Below are 24,663 nucleotides of genomic sequence, written 5' to 3' on the forward strand. Positions count from 1 at the left end.
CTCCCAGCCAGGTCTCACAAAGAGGAGCTCTTAGTCAACATGCACCACAAAAGACTTAAAAAACTACAAGTCTCATTTAACTAGCAACGCAGATGTTGTGTGGACTGCCAGACTTCCGCTTCTCTTCTATGAGGCTTCCATTTCCCCAGCTGTGGGTGGCTGGGGCTATCTGGGTATTCTTGAAGTGTTGGCTTCAGATAAAGAGAAGATGACTGGCCTTTATGGCCTCCCCAGATTAATGGCCTTGATGGTCAAGACTGATCAGAGGAAAGGGAGTATAGGGAATATAGACCTCAATTGGGGGAATCTATGAAGAGTTCCCTAGGATAGCTGAAACCATAACAGGGACTGCACAATTCAGCTCTTGCCCCCTACCCCCCACCCCTGTCCTATTTCTTCTAGTTTGTACCATGCTTTGTGTGTAAATCTTTGTCTCCCCCAGAAGGATCTGGCTTGAGAAAATTAATTTCAAAGAAACTACACTCTGCACGTAGACTGTAGGATGTGATGGACGCCCCTATGACAGCCACCCTCCCCCTTTCATGGAGAACTGTATCCGAAAACGTGTTTCCAGTCATTTTCTTCATGTATTTACATGATTGTGTTGCCTTCGTTTTTCCCCCCAGCTTGTCTCTGCAGAGTTCCTATCCATCTGGTGTTGAACCTTTCAGACTATTCTCACTGCTTCTCTCCGGCTTCTCGGCCTCTTTTTTCTTACTCCACTTTCTACAAGAGTTGTCCGACTTTTCCTGCAGTTTCTCCATTGAGTTTGGTTTATGCTAATACATTTTACGGTTCCCAAGAACCCTTTTTTTTTTTTAAATTCTTTAGATTTTAGTTTTACTCTATTCCTCTGAGGCAGAGTCTCCCTCTGTAGCTTAGGCTGTCTTAGAATTCATTATGTAGCTCACACTTACCTTGAATTCATGGTAATTCTTCTGCCTCAGCTCCCTCAGTTAAGATTACAAGCATGTGCCACCACACATAGCCAATTTTCTATTCTTATTTCATGGGCTCACTGTTTTGTCTAAAGATACTCATGAGATTTTTAACTCTTTTTCTTTTCCCTACATGATATCTGTTTATCCCCTTTCTCTGTGTTTACTTGGGTCTCCTGGTATAGTAAGTAAGGTTTGGTGGCCTCTCCATTTTTTGAGATACACTTTTATTTTTGATTACACATATGTGTGTGTTTGTGTGTCAGTATATGCATACAAGTGAAGGTCCCCAAGGGGCCAGAGGTTTCAGATTCCCTGAATCTAGAGTTACAGGAAGTTATGAGCTGAGTTCTGGGAACTGGATTCCAGTGTAGGAGCAATCAGTGCTTTTAACCTATGAGCCATCTCTCCAGTCCTATGCATGCTCATTAAAAAATATCTTTTTAGGGGTTGGGGATTTAGCTCAGTGGTAGAGCGCTTGCCTAGGAAGCGCAAGGCCCTGGGTTCGGTCCCCAGCTCTGAAAAAAGAATCAAAAAAAATCTTTTTTTTTTTTTTTTTCCGGAGCTGGGGACCGAACCCAGGGCCTTGCGCTTCCTAGGTAAGCGCTCTACCACTGAGCTAAATCCCCAGCCCCCCCAAAAAAATCTTTTTAAATACATTTTTATGTCTATAGTTTTTGTCTGCATGCACGTATGTGTACCACGTGAGTGCCTGGTACCCACAGAGGCCAGAAGAGGACGTCAAATCCTTTGGAAGTAGAGTTCTACTTGAAAACCAACGTGTAGCTGCCAATTGAGCTCTGGTCCTTCCTCTCGGAGAGCAATCAATTTTAACTGCTGCACCATTTCTCCAGTTCTTAGAAAAGCTTTTAAAATTATCTTTATGTATGGAGAGAGTTGTGTGGGCCATGGCCGTGTTGAGGTCAGAAGACAAACTACAGAAGTTAGTTCTCTTCTCTTATCATGTGGGATCTGAGGGATTGAATTCAGGTTTGGTGGAAAAGGTGCCTGTCCTTGGTGAGCCATCTTACTGACCCATGCCCGTTCATATTTATTATAAGAGACACGATAAGAAGATAACTGAAATCTCTGAGCATGCTGTGTCACAGTCAAATCCTTTGTGTCTACTTGAGGAGATTCCTGCTGCTCAGATGTCCCATCAGACAATGCTTTACAATGGCTCTAGGTCCCTTAATTTCGATAATCACCATAACTACTACCAGTTATTTAAATTTGCGGTCTTCTTTCCTTATTGTAATGATTCTTTTACTTTTGAGTAATTTGAGTTTTCCCCAGGTCCTAGACAATTCAAAAAGTCCACAAAAAGCAAAGCATAGGAAAAGGTTGCAACTCTTTCCACCAAAGCCTTCAAGAGGGCACAGCATAGGGAGTTCTGGGTTTGGAAGCACCTGAAAAGTATAAGCTATAGTAGCCTGTGGGTGGATTGCTAGTGTCTAGGACCACTGCTCGGGTCACCATGTAAGTTCACCATGGTTTCTACTCTTCCCATGCTCTGCTTTGGAAAATGATAGATAGCATTACCAGAGAAGTAATGAACTCCTATAGCTAGTTCTTAGCAATTGCCAGGACAGGATCCTGACTTTCTGAAGAATACATGTGACTATGCTCCCAGAGATGACTGCCTTGTGCTCCCATAGACCTATTGTTCATGGACCTGTGCATCAAGTGTTCCGACTACAAACATGGGACTCTGCTGAATTGCCACCTGTCTCTTTTTTTTTTTTTTTTTTTGGTTCATTTTTTCGGAGCTGGGGACCGAACCCAGGGCCTTGCGCTTCCTAGTTAAGCGCTCTACCACTGAGCTAAATCCCCAGCCCCACCACCTGTCTCTCAAACCCTCCCTTTAGAGGCGTTCACTCCTCGAAAACCTCAAGTCTGGATTGTATGTTCTCACTGAGCTTTAGTATTTGTTTTGGTTTTTTTTTTTAGTTTTGACATTTAAAAACAAAACAAAACAAAAAACCAGCCTCCATCTTGAAGGGAATAGGAGCTCATTCTGGAGCCACTCTGAGTGACCATGGCCCAAGAAAAAACATTTAGGTTTCCCTTAATTCCATGTTCCAATGTGGAAGCAATTTCATGAAGTTACCATAGTTTTACAAAATAAAGAAAAGTCATGAGTCTAGGCAAGTTTGAAATACATTGGTGGGTACACCAGACAGCCAGATACATCAAAGTGGGGGTTGGGGAGCTCTGTAAACCCAAACAGCTATCTGATGACATTCTTAACTCTTGGATTGCTGGAAACTAGTGTTCTTTATAGTTAATAGGTTCTATGAGGCTTTTGTTTATTATCAGGAGGTGTTAGCTCAGATACAGAGCCAAGCAAAGAATCACTGCTCCAGAAGGCTAAAACTAGTCCAAGATAAAGTAATTAGCCTCTGAACATACAAAAATCCAATTTCATCACAGCACTGAAATTCCAATTGGTCCACCAGTCTTGCAGACACAGCTTCTTTTCTGGAATTTTCGTTGACTCTATCCTATTATGTATGCTACCTTTCTTTTCCTGTGACAAAATACCATGAACTGAGGCAGCACATAAAAGGAAGAAGGATTTGTTTGAACTTATAGTTACAGAATGGTAAGAATCCTTCACTATCAGTGCAGGGAGCTATGGCAACAGGGAGACATGATGGCTTGAGCAGAAAACCGAGAGTTTAAATCTTGAACAGAAAGTACAAAGCAGGGGGAAAACTAGAATTGGCAGAAGGCTTTCAGACTAGATGTTCCCAACCTGTGGGCTGGAGGTTGAATGACCCTTTAGAAGGGGTCACCAAAGACCATTAGAAAATAAAGAATTTTATATTATGATTCTTTATTTTTAAAAAAGATTTATTTATTTATATATATAATTCATTGTAGCTGTCATCAGACATACCAGAAGAAGGCATCAGATCTCATTACATATGGTTGTGAGCCACCATGTGGTTGTTGGGATTTAAACTTAGAACCTCTGGAAGAGCAGTCAATGCTCTTAACCACTGAGCCATCTCTCCAGCCCTATATTATGATTCTTAACAGTAACACATTATAGTTATGAAGTCATTTTATCAAGTATAGCAACAAAAATAATTGTATGTTGGTGGTTATCACAACATGAGGAATGGTATTGAAGGGACACAGCTTAAGAAAGGTTGAGAACCATTGCTTTAAACTTCCAATCCCTTCCTTCAGTGACATACTTCAACAAGGTCACACTTTCTTAAGCCCCCCTATATAGTGTCACCAACTGACCATCAAGTATTCAAATACATAAGCAAATGGGGACATTCTGTTCAAACCACAACATTTCATCACCTGGTCCTCATAGGTTCATGGCCATATTGTAATGCAAAATACATTTTGTCTGTCTTCAAAGTCCAGATAATCTTATGTAGTTTCAACATTGTTTAAAAGTTCAGTCTCTTCTGAAAGACAGCTACTTGTAGCCTTTAAAAAAAAAAAAAAGCAAAGCACATATTGTAGGCATAAATTTTTTGCAACCTATTCTTATTAAAGTAGTTAAAGGGTATTAAAGGGTTCAAACTCTCCTCTAGCCCACCATGGAGCATAGGTAGTGGGAGAGAAATGTTATTAGGGTAGCGGGGAAGAGGACCTGTTCAGCCACAGTTCTTGGCTTGATCTTCTTTGGCAGCAGTTCAGTCCCGTAGCAAACGCTAAATACAATTCAGCAGCTGCACACTAGTCCTCTAAGCAGGCAGACACCAGGCATGAACCAGCAGTTACAGTCCAGTCCTTTCAGCAAGTAGACATCGGGCAGCTGTAGTTCAGTCCTGAAGAAACTACCAGGCTCACCGACTGGCTTGAGGTGGCCACTGAAGTGGCAAGTTGCCGCAGGAACCTCACGAGCGAGTTTCTTTCAGTGGCAGCATTACTGCAAGTTGAGCTCAACGACACTTTGTTAGTCAAACCAATACACGTGTGTCTTTAGGGAATTGTGAGGCAGAGCAAATCAAAGCTCAGCACTGTCTGTGGGGTTATATTTATACTCCTTTATCAAGAGTCCTTTCACGTGTCTGCTATAGCCAAACATCCTTTCACCTGTGTGCCCCAGCAAAACACCATTTGGGATAAGGCTCTACCCTCTAGCCTTTCTGCTTTGTAATATGCATCTTTCTCTTGGTCTTGTTCCACTCCTTGTACACAGCTCTCTTTGGCAGATATCTCAGGCTCAAGCATCAACAACAGCTTGGGGTCTCTGACATAGCCCAGGCTACATGTCCACAGCTTCAGGAAACAGCTTTCCAGAGTCCTCCTATCCTCGCAGGGTCTTTATACAGAGACTCCCTGCTACATGTTGCCAGGCCCCTGTCACTCTCTGGAACCACAGAGGAAGATTCCACAATCCCTTTAGCGTTCATCCCTCATGATTCTAAAGCTAAAACCATGGGAATGACATTGCCAAGTTCTGTTGCCTGCTTGAGCTGGGCCTTTGGCCCCTTGAATAACATTGGAAGCAGGTTCTTAACCTACTTGATAGGATGGGAAAATACCTTACATTCCCTTTTCACAAGTTGAGAGCTTATCTGAATGGCAAGACCTAACTCAGCTACTTTAATTACTTTTCTGTTGCCATGATAAAACACCATGACTGAGGCAACTTATAGAAAGAAGGGTTTCTTTGGGTTTGTGGTTCCAGAGGAATAAGACTTTGTCACCATCATTTGTGGGAAGGTATGGCAACCGCAGACAGGCATGTCAAAATGAGCAGAGAGCGGAGAGTTCACAGCTTAAACCATAAAGCAGACAGAACTGGAAATGGTCAAACCTCACCTTGGCAACGAGTTTCATTCCATTGCTAATCTCATTTAATATTAGATTGGGGGTTAGAGGGGCTGAAACAACGAAGAGAAGCTACTGCTTGCGTTACCTGCTTCCTACCCATGGCTTTAGATCCACCACACTTCACCAGGCTTCTCAGCTTTTGAATTTTGCTGTGCATCCAGGCGCTCAGGTGCATTCTGTCTGTCTGAACAGCTCCCACAGAATGTGCTGGCTGGAAAGAACTTGGTTCCCATGTAGGTGACCCGATTTTGCTATACGATTATCCCCACCAGTTTGCCACCCAGCTCCCCGATACGCACACTTTCTGTAAATCATTTCCAGTAAACAAACTTCACAACTGTTTGATTTTGGATGCTTACAGATTACTGAGCCTAGAGAATTTCTTTATTGCAGTTGACTTTAAATGTACGTCTGGATCTGGGTTTTGGTAGTAACATCATGCCAATGAGGGCCTTAAATAAATTCTGTTCACATGGGCCTGGTCGAAGCGTGATGACATAATATGTAACATGATAGTCTCGCTTCTCCTTATGAGACAGCAAGTGGCACTAGGTAGCTCTATGACTCCAGGCACCATGGGAGTTTGTATCAGGCATAGTATGGATGTGGGTGGGCATGATACAAAAATGTCTCCCCCCACTCTTTTCCTGTTTGATGTTCACAATAGAAGCTGCATCCAGATAATAGCCAGCTTCCTCCTCGGCTGCACTGTTCCTTCTGAGGCTCCTTCTCTCCAAATTCGTCCATTCTTCCATGATTAGGACCAGAGGCCAGAATGTATGACAGATATAAACCCATGTAGCTAGCTCAGTGAGGGATTGGGTCTGTGTTAGGAGCCTTTAATCCCCAAGTTACAGAAATCTACCCTTGCCTGGAGGGATAGAAAGCAGCTGCCTCTGCAGTTCTGGGAGATCTGCTGTGCCCACTTCCTTCTCCAGGCTCCCCCTGCACCCTGCATCTGTGGTCATAATATGGCGATGCACTGCGCATTCCCAAGACCTCTGCAGCAGCTGCTGCTGCCCAAATACATGGAGGCCAGCAGCACACTAGGCTCTTGCCTGCTGTCTGACCAAGACCTTTCTGGGTGACAGTCTAAGTGTGATGCGATTGCCTTTGTTTCAGTTTTGGGAGGTGATAAGCGATGAGCATGGCATCGACCCCACTGGCAGCTACCATGGCGACAGTGACTTGCAGCTGGAGAGAATCAATGTGTACTACAATGAAGCTGCTGGTAAGGGTTTGGATGTCAGTCTTGCTTTCCACACTGTGGCAGAGGAAGCAGCATGCAGACAAGGAAATGCTTTTTTGCACACTCATTTAAAAAAAAAACCACGTTGCTGTTCCTGAGGACCTCTGTATGCTTTGTGTCTCCATTTTCTTTTTCCTCCTTTGTCTCAATGCTGGGATTTCTGCAATGACTTCTTCTGCTCCATCCATCTCCTTTCCCAAGCCCAGTTGTAAGTCAGCTCTTGTCCCCACAGGCAACAAATATGTACCTCGGGCCATCCTAGTGGACCTGGAGCCAGGCACCATGGACTCAGTGAGGTCGGGACCATTCGGCCAGATCTTCAGGCCAGACAACTTTGTGTTCGGTATGTCGTCATGCTCTAGGAGAGCTGCCCAGCTGACTCATTCCCTTCCTAGCAGCCGTGGGCTTTACAGTTCTGTGTGCAGCATCCAGCTGAGCCTGTGTCCCAGGGACCGCAAGTCCTGGCCTAACCTATGCAGCTGACAAGATCATGTCTGTGGTCACTCTTGACAGCTCAGAGGGGAGTGTGGGTCTGTGGAGGCTGTGAAAGGCCTCTAGGAGGAGCAGCCTGGGGGGGGGAGGGGTGGAGGGGTGGAAAGGATGAAAGCCTTCCAAAGGCATCATAGGCTGCAGGGGATTTCAAAGGACCACTGATGCTAGGTAACCACTTCAGTGACCAAGATGTAGCCCAAATGTTTAGAGCTGTCTTCCCCGCCTCTTTAATTATAGCTAATTAAGGGTATTTACAGAACGCTCTCTGTGCTTATTTCCCTAAGCAGCTCCTTTCTCAAGTTCATCCTTTGTTTGAGACAGTCTCATATACCCCAGGATGACCCTCTTGCCTGTAAGTACTGGCCTTATGGGGCATGTGCCACCACACTCAGCTCCTTGCCTTGATTCTAGGCTCCCCTCCCCCCGCCAGTCTTGCAAAGGTGATTTTAGTTTTTAAACCAATCTATAAACCTGGAACAGTTGAGGACGTAATGAGGTACCATACCATATCCGACATAGGTACACGTTGTGTGATGCTTAAAACTGGCCTAAGCATTTTCACCTCAGATATTTCCATGTGGTGAAATATCACAATTCTCTCAGCCTCCAGATATGTACAGAACATTGTTGTTTCTATAGTAACAGCACAGCAGGGTTTTCACTCCCTTCGACTGTAGCTTAGTAACGGCCATCAACATTTCCCCAACACTCTGGATCTCAGCCTTTTTGAGGGTCGTTAAGCTGTGGAAATTTTACCTTTGGAAACAAAAGTATGCCTAAAAGATTTTCCAAGGTATCTCAGGAATAGTCCCACCTTGCCCTTCATGATCTGAATGACACAAGCTGGGATTCCTATGTGTTGTCTCTCGTATTCTCTTTCTTCTCACAGGCTAGATCAGCACAGGAAATTCCTGGGCAAAAGACCACTACACAGAGGGCACTGATGGTGGCATTAGCTTAGGCATCATACATTCGCCTACAGTGTCAGCCATCAACATAAGACCATATAATGCCACTCTTTCTGGGCACCAGCTGGTGGAGAACACAGGTATAACTTATCATCAATAAGGCCCTGTGTGACATCTGAGTCTGTACACTGAAGCTGACCACACCCATCTGTGATGACCTCACCTACCTGGTGTCAGTCACCATAAGTGGGGTGAACACCTTCTCATACTCCTCAGGTCAGCTGAATGCAGACCTCAGCAAATCAGCTGTGAACACGGTGCCCTTCCTGCATCTTTGTCCAGCAGTGCAGTCAGCCATTCTTTGTCTGGAAAAGCTGATGGTCCCCAGCAGAGGTCATGCTCTGCCTGTGATGCTGACACAAACAGTAAAATAAGTGGGTGAGGGAATTAAGACACCAGTACAGCTTTTGCTGAGGCACTGGCATAATGAAGCCGTCTTGTAACCGATGTGGTCAGAACTGTCCAATGACAGCCCTTCAAATGGGGGCCATAAAAGGAGTGATAACAGCTTTGGGATGTTCCAAGTCTAGGGCCTCCCTGGAGAAGAAGGGATTCGAAGCTCTACTTTGAGGAGGGGTTGAAATATTTAGTCTAGGAGCACCAGGGTCTGGAAGTACACATGGAAACTAGGTATGACCTACATAGCATTATACCTGTCAGATCAAAAGGACTTCCTAACGTTTTTATAGCAGTACAGTTAGACCTGCCGACTGCCTCCATTGGCCCTTATCATTCTAGAACAAGGCGGCAACCTTAACAATTCCTATGGCCACAAAGCTCATTTATCCAGCTAGCTGAGTTGCTTTGGAAGAATTCCCATGAAGTTACAGGTTAGAACCAGGAAAAAAAAAATACCCGGCTCATTTACTTCTCATGTGGGATTCATGTGATGCTTTCTTGTCTACTTCTCATGTTCTCATGGGGGACTCACGTGATGCTCTCTGGTCTCTCTTTCACACTCCCTGGGTTGAGCCCTTTGCTGTCCAAAGCGGTCATCTGCACTCTAGTACTGGCTTTTATCTTCGTTGGTTCTATCTCCATGACCCATCTTGGGCATCCTAGGCTCTAGACCATTCTCAACATCTCCTGTCAAGTCTCCCATTCCACATCATGGGTGAAGTCAAGCTGAACATCCCTCAGTGTCCATAGGTCCTCTGTCTGTAGAGTGACCCAACCTCAAGTAGAAACTATTTGGAATGAAAAGTTGCATCTGTAGGGAGCATGCGCAGACATTTTACTTGTTACCCTCTGTAAGCCCTACAGCATAAACAGCTATTCACATGATGTTTACATTGCTTAGGTACTGTGGCTCATCTAAGAGATGATTTAAAGTACACAAAGGAGTGTGGAAGGCATATATGAACGGCTTTACAGAAAGAAGACACATCACACATATCTACAAGTTTATGTAACACTTTCCCATTGGTACTGAAGGAAAGCCATGGTAGTTCTCTATTCCTGGTAATAAGCCATTGCAAAGTGAGTGGCTGAAAGCCACACAGTCGGGAGCAGAAACTCAGCGGTGAAAACGAGTCCATCCGTGAGGAACGCCCAAAGTGAACCTCCTGTTCTACACTGTCATCTCAAGCTCAGCTCATTTTACACAGTTCATCTGAGGGGCTTCTTGTCTCCTTGACTATTGACCAAAAGCTGCTCTCTCTATCTGGAAGCTGCCTGGCCATTCCCCATGACATAGTACTTCCTCCTTTCAGGCCAACAGGAGAGCATCTAGAGCCTGATGGCCCAAACTGAGCTGCTCTTCTGTCACCATCTACAAACAGTCTTGTTTTAGGGGCCGTTAGAGATAGCCTACTCAGGAATCCTTAAGGTCAACTGATGTGAATCCTAACTGCTTAAAAAACCCATCTCAGCAGTACCTAGATTAGCATTTGAACAGTTGGAGAGGGGACATCTTAGAATCTGCCCAATGCACATGGACTGCAATAGATTGGAAACAGCATGGTCTTTGGACCCAAATAAACCAGATAAAGCTTATCACGGGGTAAATAAATTAGCTCACTCGTTAGTAAGCACTATGGTTGTTTTGCTAAATGGCAAAGCTGACCTGGCTAATGAATTTTAGAGAGTTCACATAGGTTCAATATATATATATATATATGCATATATATGCATATATATATATATGTGCTGCATCTTAATATTGGTAGCATTATATTAGAAGCAACATTTGGGGCTAAGAAAACAGTATTATTTCTTGGTATCTAAGGGGATTGATCCCTGTGGATGCCAAAATTATGGCCAAATATTTGCATACAACCTACACACTTCCTCCCGTTTAATATGTATTGTCTTTAGATTACTGATAAACCCTGATACAGTGTCAAAGCTATGCAAATAGTTGTTTAGCATGACAAGAAAGCTGTTTGTACATGCTCAGTACTGACACACCTTTCCCTTAATTTTGGATATATTTCATCCATGATTGGCTGATTTCATGAATGTTGTCCTATGCAGACATAGGAGCTAACTATAGAAAAAATAAACTTTAAAATTCACCTTACATCTGACATATGAAGATAGTGCTTAGGACTGTTTTGCCCACATGGGAATGAGGCATCTATAGTGACAGATGTGAAAGATCACTCCAGCCAACTAGTCAAGCATTTTTGGGATTTATCTTCGATAAAGGAGGACCATAAGAACCAGGAATGATTTGGGTTTCTCTGAAGATCCCAGTTTCAGAGTCAGGGGATTTTTTTTTCTTTTTAACATCTGAAGTGCTCTTGGCCCAATAAACACTGTTGACAATTTCGTTTCAACATCCCTTTTTAGCCAAAGGAGATACCTTGGTGTTTTGAAAGCACTTTCCCTTGATGTTCCTTGGATACAGTTTCCTATGCAGAATACTCTTACAGAAGCAGCATAGACCACGGTAGGAACCGGGCAGGAGAGACTGTTTCTGAAATACAGCAGTGTGACTGGGAAAGGCCCACATGGAGGAGCACACAGAGCTGCCATTTCTGAGCCAGGCTGTCTCCCTCATGCTTGCAAATATTTGCTGCAAAACTCTCCCCTGCATGCTTTCTGCAAAGGTAAAATTAGGCTCTGTTGAAGTAACTGGCTTCCTTCCCTTCAGAAGAGAAGAAAACATTGATGTCAACCTCCGCAAGTTGTTATTTGCCTTGAAAGCGAAAACGAACAGATCTTGGGCTCAGGAACACTCTGGAAGAACTGAATAGTGTTCTTTCTACAGGAGCTTGGCTGGGTGGAGGGTGCCCTGCTCAGCCCCACCCAAATCCCTTTGCAAACAGATTTGGTGAGATGTGAAAGCCAATGTTTTGTGAATAGGTAACGAAGGAAACAAAGTTGCAAAGCTTATGGGAACAAGGTCTCCTGGTTCTGGGTACCTCACAGAGCTGGTCACCTCTACTGCCCTACTGCATGGTGCAGAGGGTTCCTGGGGACCTACAGACCCAAGGGACTTGTGTAGGGAGGAACGTTCAAAAGATGCCTCAGCTAAAACTACAGACCACTGGTTCCCATGGACCAGGAGTACGAATGGTGTCTTAGGGTTTTACTGCTATGAACAGACACCATGGCGAAGGCAACTCTTTTTTTTTTTTTTTTTTTAGATTTATTTATTTATTTTGTATATGAGTACACTGTAGCTGTCTTCTGACACACCAGAAGAGGGCATCGGATTCCATTACAGATGGTTGTGAGCCACCATGTGGTTGCTGGGATTTGAACTCAGGTCCTCTGGAAGAGCAGTCGGTGCTCTTAACCACTGAGCCATCTCTCCAGCCCTCGAAGGCAACTCTTATGAGGACAACATTTAATTGGGGCTGGCTTTAGGTTCTGAGGTTCAGTCCATTGTCATTAAGGCAGCAACATGGCAGTATCCAGGCAGGCATGGTGCAGACAGAGCTGAGAGTTCTACATCTTCATCTGAAGGCTGCTAGTAGAAGACTGACTTCCAGGCAGGTAGGATGAAGGTCTTAAAGCCTACCCCCACAGTAGGACACACCTACTCCAACAGGGTCACACCTTCTAATAGTGCCACTCCCTGGACCAAGCATATGCAAAACATCACAGATGGTAAGAGGAGGATGTGCACACATCAGCATGGGGAGCAGAGGATCAAAAGGGTTCAGTTAAGAAGAGCAGTGCGTCTTAGCCTGCCTAATGCTGCAACCCTTTAATACAGTTCCTGAGGTTATAGTAACCCCCAACCATAAGACCTGTTTTGTTGTCCCTTCATAACTATAATATTGCTACTGTTATGAAGCGTAAAATAAATATCTTATATGCAGGATATCTGATATTTAATCCTGTGAAAGGGTTATTCAACCCCCAAAGGGTCGTGACCCGTAGGTTGAGAAGTATTGAGTTAGAGAATCACATAGAAAGTTTCAGTCAGCTTTCTGTCACTGTGACAAAATACCCTAGATTAAAAAAAGGGTATAGGGTTGGGGATTTAGCTCAGTGGTAGAGCACTTGCCTAGCAAGCGCAAGGCCCTGGGTTCGGTCCTCAGCTCTGAAAAAAAAAAAGAACTTTAAAAAAAAGGGGTATAAGAAGGGAAGTTCCACTTGGCTCAGAGTTTCAGCAATTCGGTTCATGACTGGTTGATTGGCTCTGTGGGCCAGAGCTAGACATGTACACTAGTGTGGAAACTGACGGTGACAGAAAGTGTGTGAATGGAGGCTAAGAATGGAAAGAGAAAGGGGAGGTGGGACTCCAGTCCCAGTATCCCCCTCTAGGGCACTCTCTCAGCGACTTAACTTCCTTCTACTAAATCCCACTTCTTAAAGGTTCCACCACCTCTTATAGGATTAGACGTTAGGGAGCAAGCCTTTAACACAAGAACATTTGGGGGAAATGGAAAATGCAAACTATGGCACTGAACATAAGTTGATTGTGATTTATAAGGGAGTATATGAGACAGAGTGAACACACATGGGACCTTCGGCAGCCAGAAGCCCAAATAAACCCTCCCCATCTTATTTTATCTGATATTTTGGCACTGTGGCAAGAATAATAAGAAATGTAAGCTCCTTGAGTGGGAGAGGGAGAGAAGAGGGCAGAGAGAGGGAGAAGGGGATATAGGATATGATTATACCAGCTGTAATAGCTTAGATTTATGTAACTAATATTATCATGTGGCAGGTGGTATTGTAAGTGTTGTCACACATTAGTCTGTTTCAGTCTTCGTAACAGCCCCAGGGAGGTACGATTTTCCTCAGTGTTCATGGAGATAGCCCAGATCCATAGATGCTTCAAGTCTCTTCTATAAGACAATATTGAATCTGCATAGCCTATGCACAGCCTCCTATGGACTGAACATTATTTCTAGATTGCTAACAATGCCTGACATTATGCCCATCATGCTGTATTTACTATGTGTGTCATATTGTACTGTTCAGACAATGACAACAATCAGAAGCATTTATTGCAAATATTTTTAACTCCTTAAATATAGTTAGGTGAATGACCATATGCAGAGGGCTGGTAATATTATTCCCATTTCACAGATGAGGAAGTGGGTAAGAAGAGGTTAGGTGTTTGAGATTTGCATTCACTCAGCCTCTATGGCCTGTGCTCTTACCAGTCAGGGAATGGGGTTGGGGGGATTCTTCCCCTCTCACAAAACAGCCTTGGCTATATGAAACAATCCATTCAGAGGATGCAGTATGGCCCAGGTGATGGAGAGAATGACAGCAGTGTGGGGTGTGGGATTGCATGTGTCTGAGACTTTGTGACGTTGCATTTAAGTCAAAGAGTAAGAAGATGGTATTTGTTTTTTTTAAAGATTTATTTACATATATATATATATATATATATATATATATATATATATATATATATATATATATATACACACACTCCTGCTGTCTTCAGACACTGCAGAAGAGGGCATCCGATCCCATTACAGATGGTTGTGAGCCACCATGTGGTTGCTGGGAATTAAACTCAGGACCTCTGGAAGAGTAGTCAGTGCTCTTAACTGCTGAGCCATTCCTCCAGCCCCTAGTATTTGTTCTTAATTACAAAGGCAAAGATGCTAAAATTACATTCAAAAGGAAAACATCTCATCCCACAAGTAGAGGAAAAGGACGATATTACCGTCAAATATCAATAGTGAAACACACACAACTAGAGATGAGTGGATACATTAGACCTCTTTTTACTTTCTAAATTTTAAAATACAAGTATTTTGTGTGCGTATTTGCACATGTGCCCAAGTGCACTCACACACATGTGGAAATCAAAGGAGAACATTTTGTGAAGTCAGTTCTCTCTGCCCACGTTTATCAGGGATCCAGGGAATGAACTCAGTTTGTATGGCAAACATCTTTATTTGCTGAGCCATCAAATTTTTAAATTTATAACCAAGACATGTACATAATGTGCGTGTATTTATGGGGTTAGAGCTCAACAGAGCTCTAGAAGCCTGGAGGTGCCTCTCCCGTCACCAATGGCCTGACACATCCTTGGAGGTGCTTGAAAACTATCACTACACACTTTACTCTCTCTATTGTTATCAGGTACAAAGTGAATACATTTGATGGGGTTAATGCTGAATCTAATGTTTTCAGAATTTTAGGACCCTTGTAAGGGGACTGATCAATCTGTCTCAAGAATGTCTGTCACCTATAGAAGGAACATCCGTCATGGTTGCATCTAACATGTGATGTGCCCACAGAACATAGTTCACCAAAGCTTTCTCATGAAGACCCTTCCTGGGGGAGCCTGATAAAGGCAAAGTGAGAAACCGGGCAGAGTGAGAGACCGGAGTCCATGTCATCGTCCACCTTCTAGTTCTAATTTTGTCATTGCTATTCTGCAATGCCTTAGGGGACAGACACTGTTAGTAACAGCGATTCTAAAGCAGGAAATGGCCTATGGTTGGAGGACACTGTTGTCCTTTGCCATCCATCCTGTCCAATAGCCAGCAGAACTGCTCCTTTTAGACAAGAAAGACAGATAAAAGGAGAGAGGGGCTATTCTCCCCCTCCCCCCCAAAACATTTCAGAGACCTGTTCTAGAGCCGGGATAGGGAGTGTTAACTTGGCTCATCCCCTCCTGTCATGCACCGGAGCTCCACAAAGCAGCCTTGCTTTGTGATAGTATGATGAAGTTTGAATATTCATACTGGAGAGAGAAGAAAGCAGACCCAGCCCTCAGATGAGTCACTTTGGGCAGGGCAGGCATTGTTTGAAATCTGTGACTCTGGCTATAAATTAATAGATATCAAGGCTGGACGCCGGATGGTGGATGCAGGCTCACTCGGGACAAGGCCCAAAGCAGAAGGCCTTCAGAAGCTATTGTCTGCCCTGAGCAACAGTCACTGTTCACTTACTTTAGGGTCACTCTGTGTCAGAGCACATGGGTGCTGCTTGTCCTTCAGCACAGTATTTTCATCTGGTGAGGTAGGCTCAAAGGTGAGCGTGGTTGCTGGAGGAGCCAGCTAGGAAACAGTAGAAAAATGTCACTACTCTCTGCCTGCTAGGAACCCTCACACCCCCAGGATCATATCCTCTCTTCCTCTTGGTCTTAAACTTCCATTATGAATGAAGCAACAAAGGGCAGTAGGCAACTGTTTCAGGGAACTTTTGTGCAATGCCATAATCAGTGACATTCTCCAAAGAAGGGCCATTTCTGCACAGGTTCTGAAAGGTTCTAGCTAATCATGAAGAGCCAAGATGTGGAGCTGGAGGCAAAGTAGGGGAGAAGCTGGAGGCCCAGCCTTGTCCCTGGGAAGAGGATCAGTTGGACAAGCTATCAGTGGGGACCCAACAGCTTGGGGATGGGTAGGAGAAAGAAGAACATTTAGGACATCCATCCCCATCTGAGGAGGTACCAGCACAGCCTGCCTGGAGGTCTGGTTCCCTGAAGCAGAGCCCATGATGATGTAACTTCACTGGGGCTTAATCACGAGTGACTGGCTTGTGGCTCCTGCCTCAGCAAATGACCCAATATTAACATGGCAAACAAGATCCCACATTTACAACAGCATCGCCTTGGACTTTATGGAGGCATTTTCACTCCATAAACTCAACCGGCTTTCATATACACCTTCTCATTTCCTGTTCACAAAGCCAGCTCCAAGGCACCTATAATTATGTAATGTTTGAAGAAACTGGCTCCCAAGAGGAAAAGGTGGAGGAAGCTCCTGTTTACCTCTCCACTGTGCCAGACCAACCAAGAGTAACTCCTGGTGGTCCAGTCCTAGTGCCAAGCCTTTGAGACTCACCCAGGGTTTCTGCTAATAGAAACATTGCAAGTTCTTTGGCTTCCTCCCTTTGTAGCTGATCAGATTTTAAACCTTGCTTTTTCAAGGGGAGGAATCAGGGTAGTGATGATGCCTACTGTAGGACAGTACTAGCCAACAGAATGTATGTGAACCCCGAATGTGGGCTGCAACAGTGTTTTTATGTTTTCCTGGTAATCACATTTTTAAAAGTGAAAAAAGTGAGTCATTAAAAATATATTTTAAACACTGTCCAAAACATGATCCCTGTGACCTTTTGTCAGTGGGGTTCTTTGGCTAACTTACCCAGCCCATGAAAACCATGGTTTCTCTCTCACATCTCCTCTTTCCTCCCTGGCTCTCTCGCTCCAACACGTGCCTGTGCCGAGAGCAGAAATTTCAACTTTTAAGGGGCTTTTAGGATCCAAGAGTCCAGAGCAAAGGACACTCTTCCTCCCCATACCCTGCAATCTACCTGTAGAGCGCATCCTTGTCCTCGAAACAGTCCAGACCCTTTCTCAACCCTCCCCTCCTCCTCCCAAGCCGCACCGCGCCTGGCTTTCAACTCGCCCTCGATTATCACCCAGACTTCAAAGAGAACCGGGCTGCAGTTCAAGCCCCTGCCCAGGATGCTGGCATTCCTTTTCAGAAAGGACATCTAATAGAGATACGTTTTCAGTTTTGGGCTCCATATCCAAGAGCGAGGCCACACCTGTCCTGCTATCTGGGGAGGCAGGAGCCCAATCTCGAGTCCCCGGCGTGGTGGGAAGTGAGCAGGGTGGGAGCGGAACCAGAGTGTAACCTAAAGGTATCCACAGTAGACAAACAGCTCAGGTGGACGTTGAGGGGAAGCCAGCAGGACGGGCCGAGGGGCGTAGTAACCCTGGGACGCTGCATACAGCCGGGTGCCCTGCACCTCGCACCGCGCCCCGGCTCCCTCTCGCGGTGCCGCAGTCCCCGCAGCGCCGCCCCTCGGCTCTGCCCCCGTGACGTCAGCGGGGCTGGGCGGTCCCCGGGTATAAAAGGTGGAGCTGGGGGAAGGCGACTGGTCTTTTGCTCTCCTTAGCCCTCGGTCCACGCACTGCTCCTAGGGCAAGAGCCTTCACCTCTTCTACAGCCAACACCATGCGCGAGATCGTGCACATCCAGGCGGGCCAATGCGGCAACCAGATCGGCGCTAAGGTGGGAGCACCCCTAGGGAGGAAATGGATGAGGTCGCCCCCTCGGGTCGGGGTCCCAAGGTTGTGTGGGGGTGGGGTGGGGAGTGAGGGGTGGAGGGTGAGGGGTAGAGGGTGAGGGGTAGGGAGTGGGGGGTGGAGGCAAGCCGGACCTAGGGGTTCCAGAGGAGCCTGTGCTGGTGCTGGTGTCGCATTCCTTCGCTGGCTACTGGGCGGACCGGGTCCTAAAAGCGGGTCCTGAAAGCCGACTAATCTGCCACGATGGGTGCGACAGGGTGTCTTAAATTAAGGTCCATTACATTGCTTTGGGACACAGCCCTTCTGCAGGGTGCAAATGACATTACTCTGGGTGTTTTCGTCTCTGAAATTTGGGTTGGGGTGTCACTCCATGTATTGAAAAATCTCATGTCAAATGTAATTTGTATACGTATATTTTGTCTATCATTTGAATCAAAAAAATGCAGTGTCATTGGGTTGACAGATGTTACAGAGGCTTGTCTTTGGGCCAACAGACGAGGGTGTTAGACAAATTCTCTTACTAGGGCTCGCCTAGATGTAACTTAAAACGCAATGGTCGTCTTTCTCCTCTGTGAGACTCGGAATGGGGGCTGAGAGACCTGATGGCAGCGGGGAGACAGCAATGAGCATTAAACATGGGTGTGGGCAGGTTCCTGTACAAGGACGTGGTCTCTTTCAACACCGCCATATTGCCCACCCAACCTCCCCACTCCCTTTTCCTGCTGCCAAGTCACAATGCAGGCTGCATCCTGAGGGAGGCCAGCTTTTTCCGGGGCTGCCAGATGCCCTCTCAGGATTTTACTGCCCATCCCCGAACATTTCCTAGTCAGGGTCAATACCCGAAGCCAATATGTAGGTCAGTGGTATAAAACCGGGCTGTTGAAAGCTGTCATGGAGTCTGTGCCAGCAGCCATTGATCCCTGGAGGCACAGGGGGTGGGGCACCTGATCTTCCCTTCTGCCATTCCCATCCATCAGGCTGTATGTGTAACATTCAGCCTTGCCTGGAGTGATAGAAAGCAGCTGCCTCTGCAGTTCTGGGAGATCTGCTGTGCCCACTTCCTTCTCCAGGCTCCCCCTGCACCCTGCATCTGTGGTCATAATATGGCGATGCACTGCGCATTCCCAAGACCTCTGCAGCAGCTGCTGCTGCCCAAATACATGGAGGCCAGCAGCACACTAGGCTCTTGCCTGCTGTCTGACCAAGACCTTTCTGGGTGACAGTCTAAGTGTGATGCGATTGCCTTCGTTTCAGTTTTGGGAGGTGATAAGCGATGAGCATGGCATCGACCCCACTGGCAGCTACCATGGCGACAGTGACTTGCAGCTGGAGAGAATCAATGTGTACTACAATGAAGCTGCTGGTAAGGGTTTGGATGTCAGTCTTGCTTTCCACACTGTGGCAGAGGAAGCAGCATGCAGACAAGGAAATGCTTTTTTGCACACTCATTTAAAAAAAAAACCACGTTGCTGTTCCTGAGGACCTCTGTATGCTTTGTGTCTCCATTTTCTTTTTCCTCCTTTGTCTCAATGCTGGGATTTCTGCAATGACTTCTTCTGCTCCATCCATCTCCTTTCCCAAGCCCAGTTGTAAGTCAGCTCTTGTCCCCACAGGCAACAAATATGTACCTCGGGCCATCCTAGTGGACCTGGAGCCAGGCACCATGGACTCAGTGAGGTCGGGACCATTCGGCCAGATCTTCAGGCCAGACAACTTTGTGTTCGGTATGTCGTCATGCTCTAGGAGAGCTGCCCAGCTGACTCATTCCCTTCCTAGCAGCCGTGGGCTTTACAGTTCTGTGTGCAGCATCCAGCTGAGCCTGTGTCCCAGGGACCGCAAGTCCTGGCCTAACCTATGCAGCTGACAAGATCATGTCTGTGGTCACTCTTGACAGCTCAGAGGGGTGTGTGGGTCTGTGGAGGCTGTGAAAGGCCCTAGGAGGAGCAGCCTCTGGGGGTGGGGCATTGGAAACGATAAAAGCCTTCCAAGGGCATCATAGGCTGTAGGAGATTTCAAAGGATCACTGATGCCAGGTAACCACTTCAGTGACCAAGATGTAGCCCAAATGTTTAGAGCTGTCTTCCCCGCCTCTTTAATTATAGCTAATTAAGGGTATTTACAGAATGCGCTCTGTGCATAACTTTAGAAGTTACTGAAAATTGTTAAGATGTGTCCTCTTGGGGTTGGGGATTTAGCTCAGTGGTAGAGCGCTTGCCTAGGAAGCGCAAGGCCCTGGGTTCAGTCCCCAGCTCCGAAAAAAAAAAGAAAAGAAAAAAAAAGTTATTTAGGGTTGGGGATTTAGCTTAGCGGTAGAGGGCTTGCCTAGCGAGCACAAGGCCCTGGGTTCGGTCCCCAGCTCCGAAAGAAAAAAAAAAAAAAAGATGTGTCCTCTTCCTCCCCATGTTTTCCACTTTCTTTTATAGTCCAAGGACACCACCCTGGATTCCTAAGTGACTAATATTCTCTTTTTCAGGTCAGAGTGGTGCAGGAAATAACTGGGCAAAGGGCCACTACACAGAGGGTGCCGAGCTGGTGGACTCTGTCCTGGATGTGGTGAGGAAGGAGTCAGAAAGCTGTGACTGTCTCCAGGGCTTCCAGCTGACCCACTCACTGGGGGGAGGCACTGGCTCAGGCATGGGGACCCTGCTCATCAGCAAGATCAGAGAAGAGTACCCAGACCGCATCATGAACACCTTCAGCGTCATGCCCTCACCCAAGGTCTCTGACACTGTGGTGGAGCCCTATAATGCCACCCTCTCCGTGCACCAGCTGGTAGAGAACACAGATGAAACCTATTCCATTGACAATGAGGCTCTGTATGACATCTGCTTCCGCACCCTGAAGCTGACCACGCCCACCTATGGCGATCTCAACCACCTGGTGTCAGCCACCATGAGTGGAGTGACCACCTGCCTGCGCTTCCCTGGCCAGCTGAACGCAGACCTGCGCAAGCTGGCTGTGAACATGGTGCCCTTCCCGCGCCTGCACTTCTTCATGCCAGGCTTCGCACCTCTGACCAGCAGGGGCAGCCAGCAGTACCGAGCCCTGACAGTGCCCGAGCTCACCCAGCAGATGTTCGACTCCAAGAACATGATGGCTGCCTGCGACCCACGCCATGGCCGCTACCTGACCGTAGCCGCCATTTTCCGGGGCCGCATGTCCATGAAGGAGGTGGATGAGCAGATGCTCAACGTGCAGAACAAGAACAGCAGCTACTTCGTGGAGTGGATCCCCAACAATGTGAAGACGGCCGTGTGTGACATCCCTCCTCGTGGCCTCAAGATGTCAGCCACCTTCATTGGCAACAGCACCGCCATCCAGGAGCTGTTCAAGCGCATCTCGGAGCAGTTCACTGCCATGTTCAGGCGCAAGGCTTTCCTGCACTGGTACACGGGCGAGGGCATGGACGAGATGGAGTTCACCGAGGCAGAGAGCAACATGAATGACCTGGTGTCTGAGTACCAGCAGTACCAGGATGCCACGGCTGATGAGCAGGGCGAGTTCGAGGAGGAGGAGGGCGAGGATGAGGCTTAAGAACTTCTCGGATACATTGTGCACCCTTAGTGAACTTCTGTTGTCCTCCAGCATGGTCTTTCTATTTGTAAATTATGGTGCTCAGTTTGCCTCTGTCTGAAATTCACTGTTGATGTAATAGTGTGAACCTCCTTTCAAGATTACAGTATTGTCTCAGAAATCTATATGAATAAAAAAGCATGTGTATAAGATCTGTGGCCCTTTTCTCGTCGACACCTTTTTTTTTTTTTTTTTTTTTTCTGAAATACAAATCTTCAGGGTGTAATAGCATTGTGGGACTTATGCTTAATGTTTTAATGGTTAGCATTCCAGTGAACCTGTCAAATCAAGGACTAAGACTAAAGCTTTTAACTCTCAGGCAATAAAAGTATGTTCTATATTTAAGAAGTCCTAAAATAGCAAACAGAAACACTGCAAATGTTTTCCATAAAATGTATTTGAAAACAAATCATGGTAAGAATTTACTTTGAAGACAATGATAGAAAGTTAGTGTTAAAAATGCTAATGTTCATGTTTTTTGCAGCTATTGAAGCTACAACCTGATTTGGGTTTGCTATTTTCCCGGCTTGTGTAGAGTCCCATTGCAGGGAAGGCAGTAAGCCTGGTAGGCCTGTCTGTGAACTGAGGTGAAAAGCGAGGGAAGGTGTTTGCGAGCATCCAGGTAACAGGCAATGACATGGTCCTTCAATACAGAATCTCCTAGACACCAGAGGTTTCCTGCTCTCACTGTAGAAAGTCTTCTACCAACCTGTTGAATTCATCCGCAAAGCGCAAGTGTAGGTTATGCTTGCCCTCTGGCATCAGGTGCAACCTATGAAACAAAGCAAGCTTTTCGTCAGTGGTGTAAATTAAAAATGCTTTCCCCTCTTCAGCCTTTGATGAGGATCTTTCAGAACCAAATAAAGTTTCCAAGAACATGAATGTCAGGGCGAACCCCCTTGGAGGTTCTGACCACCCCGGAGGTAAACCATAAGGTCTTCACTGAACACGGGCAATATGTTTGGAATCACATCAGTTACATAAATGGTTTGACTGAAAGACAGTGAAGAATGCGATCTGGTAATTACTTGAGAAATATATTTTTAGCCAATTTGTATTTTAAAAGACTAATGAGAAAATGACTGAAAAGTAATAGGGGTGACAGTGATGGACTGTCACCCCTAATTCTTCAAAAGAAAAGATGGAAAAATAAGAGATGGTCAGAATTCACTGAGTTGCACAGGTGAGTTCTTATTGGGGTGGGAGGGGGTGGTATCTGTATGGTGATAGTGGGCAGGCCAAATAGGAGTTCTAAGGCAGCAGCAGCCTCCATGCAAGATTCCAAGGCATCTTGTCATTCTCAGAGTACAGGACAAAGAAGACTGATTGCAGTCAGCAGACAGAAGGGAAAACGCCTTAGGAATTTTGGGTGGGTGTTGGGGCTCAGCAGCTGTGTGGGCAGAACTACTTTTGCAGCTGTCACATGATGTCTTTGGTGGTCCCCTCTGTCCCGAAAAGGCTTTTTTTTTTCCTATTTAATGTGATCTTAGTCAAAGGGGATTGATTTGCAATCTTTCATACAATAAATACAATTTAAAAATCTATTTAGTAGCTTCTAAAGTGTAAAAATAAAGTTTAAACAAAGCTTTTTAGGTGGCCAAGCCCCAGTTCAAGTCGTGCTGTCTACAGTGACAACTGGGTGTCAAAGGCATTAGTCTGGAGCAAAATTCCAATGACTACATTCTGTAGTTCTCTGACCTCTTAGCAGGAAGGCTAATGCTCTCAGCAGTTCAGTGGGAGGACTCTGGGGGAAGGCAGCCCTCCTCAGGAGAGGCTGTGTGTCTTGCAACTCTGCTGTGCCAATAACAGGGATGGGACAACTAAGGCTAAAATGTAAAGGGAATACACACTTTTGGTCCCTTTTAGGGGGCTGCTGTAACATTAATAATGCTTAGTAATGATAACCCAGAACATTTAGGTTTAAAATGTGATTCTTATAAGGGATAAGTTGGGCTGGAGAGATGGCTCAGTAGTTAAGACCACTGACTGCTTTTCCAGAGGTCCTGAGTTCAATTCCCAGCAACCACATGGTGGCTCACAACCATCTGTAGTGGGACCCGATGCCCTCTTCTAGTGTATGTCTGAAGACAGCTGCAGTGTGCTCCTATGAATAAAAATAGACAAATCTTTAAGAAAATAAAGGGATAAGTTATTCCAGCCCCAAAGATAATCCAGCTGTACCACCTAGGAATGGGACTGCAGGGATACTCAGAGCTGCCGGTTTTAGGACACAGAAAAGACTCAGCTTCCCAGGATGCTGAGGTAATAGAAGGACAAGTATAGGACAGACTATGACCATGTATCTTAATTAAGCTGGGTTCAGAAGCCAGGAAACCCTGACCTGACCATCCTGAAGTACATCCAACTCAGCTGCCACCAGTTCTGCCCTGTTTCTACAACCTGTGTGTTTCCAATAAAAACAGCTGCAAACCCCTTTTTTAAAGCTTTGCAGTGAAGCCTGATGAAGCCTACAGTGTTTCTACATCTCTAGATCTTGGGAAAGTATTAAAACTATGAGAGAACTACCTTAGATGTCAGATGGGTGTATTAGTGGATGCATGGGTGGACAGCGGACGAACAGTGATGGATGGATGGATGGATAAATGAATAGGTGGATGGGTGGATGGACAGATGGAAATATAAAGAAAATTATTCTCCTTGATGCTGTTTCTTAGCACAAATCCTCCCTTCACACTGAGTGGAGCCTGCTGTGAATCCTCTTGGGAACAGGACCAGAACAGCCAGGCATAAACACTTGGCCAGGAAGCTACTCTGCTGCTGACCCAGTTCTTACCCAGACAATAAAAGGATACACATGCCTCACTGAGTGGCTTTCAGTCACATTCTCCAGGAAAACCAGTAGGAAAGCCTAAACACATGGCTCAGATGCCAGTGAAGGGGCTCTACATGGTTCCTATTTGTAAGACAGAGGTCCTGTAGCATGTGGAGTCTTTAGAAAAAGATTCTAGAGCTCTTGGGGAGCCTGTTAAGGTGGGATACACCCAGTGGTCATCTGAGCTCTGCTGACTTAGCCCCTCTTGGTCATGGCGCATGGGATGCTGCCAATCTTGTCATATTACCATTTTGTCCTCATTCTTGCTGTTCTCGGCTTTCAAATGAAGCTGCGAGCGCTGTCCGATAGTGGTGGGACCTAATGAACACGCTCTAGCATCTTTGCTCTGAATGAACATGACAATATTCTCAGTATCTTATGAACCTATGGCC

At 45.8% G+C, this 24,663-nt stretch overlaps 3 protein-coding genes across 9 annotated transcripts in view; 2 read left to right on the forward strand and 1 right to left on the reverse strand.

Moving 5' to 3' along the window:
- Positions 1-4,219: 4,219 nt before the first annotated feature.
- Positions 4,220-8,336, forward strand: Tubb2al1 (tubulin, beta 2A class IIa like 1). The gene is made up of 3 exons (XM_087591832.1): positions 4,220-4,518; positions 6,839-6,978; positions 7,229-8,336. The coding sequence occupies exons 1-3, from the start codon at positions 4,505-4,507 to the stop codon at positions 7,477-7,479; spliced, it is 405 nt and encodes a 134-aa protein (XP_087447958.1). The 5' UTR covers positions 4,220-4,504; the 3' UTR covers positions 7,480-8,336.
- Positions 8,337-17,717: 9,381 nt separating this feature from the next.
- Tubb2a (tubulin, beta 2A class IIa) lies at positions 17,718-21,587 on the forward strand. The gene is given in 4 exon segments (NM_001109119.1): positions 17,718-17,851; positions 19,120-19,228; positions 19,479-19,589; positions 20,339-21,587. Coding segments are annotated over 4 exon segments (1,338 nt in total). The 5' UTR covers positions 17,718-17,794; the 3' UTR covers positions 21,400-21,587.
- Positions 21,588-21,817: 230 nt separating this feature from the next.
- Positions 21,818-24,663, reverse strand: part of Bphl (biphenyl hydrolase like) — a 36,256-nt gene continuing 33,410 nt past the window's right edge. For all 7 annotated transcript variants that reach the window (XR_015640885.1, XR_015640887.1, XR_015640886.1 and 4 more), the window contains 1 exon segment: positions 21,818-22,210. Coding sequence is in view for 4 of the 7 variants with exons in the window: in XM_087591028.1 (XP_087447154.1) it covers positions 22,123-22,210 (88 nt within the window). In the remaining 3 variants the exon portion in view is untranslated.

Source organism: Rattus norvegicus, chromosome 17 (assembly GCF_021556685.1).
Source record: "Rattus norvegicus strain SHRSP/BbbUtx chromosome 17, alternate assembly SHRSP_T2T, whole genome shotgun sequence".
Taxonomy (NCBI): domain Eukaryota; kingdom Metazoa; phylum Chordata; class Mammalia; order Rodentia; family Muridae; genus Rattus; species Rattus norvegicus.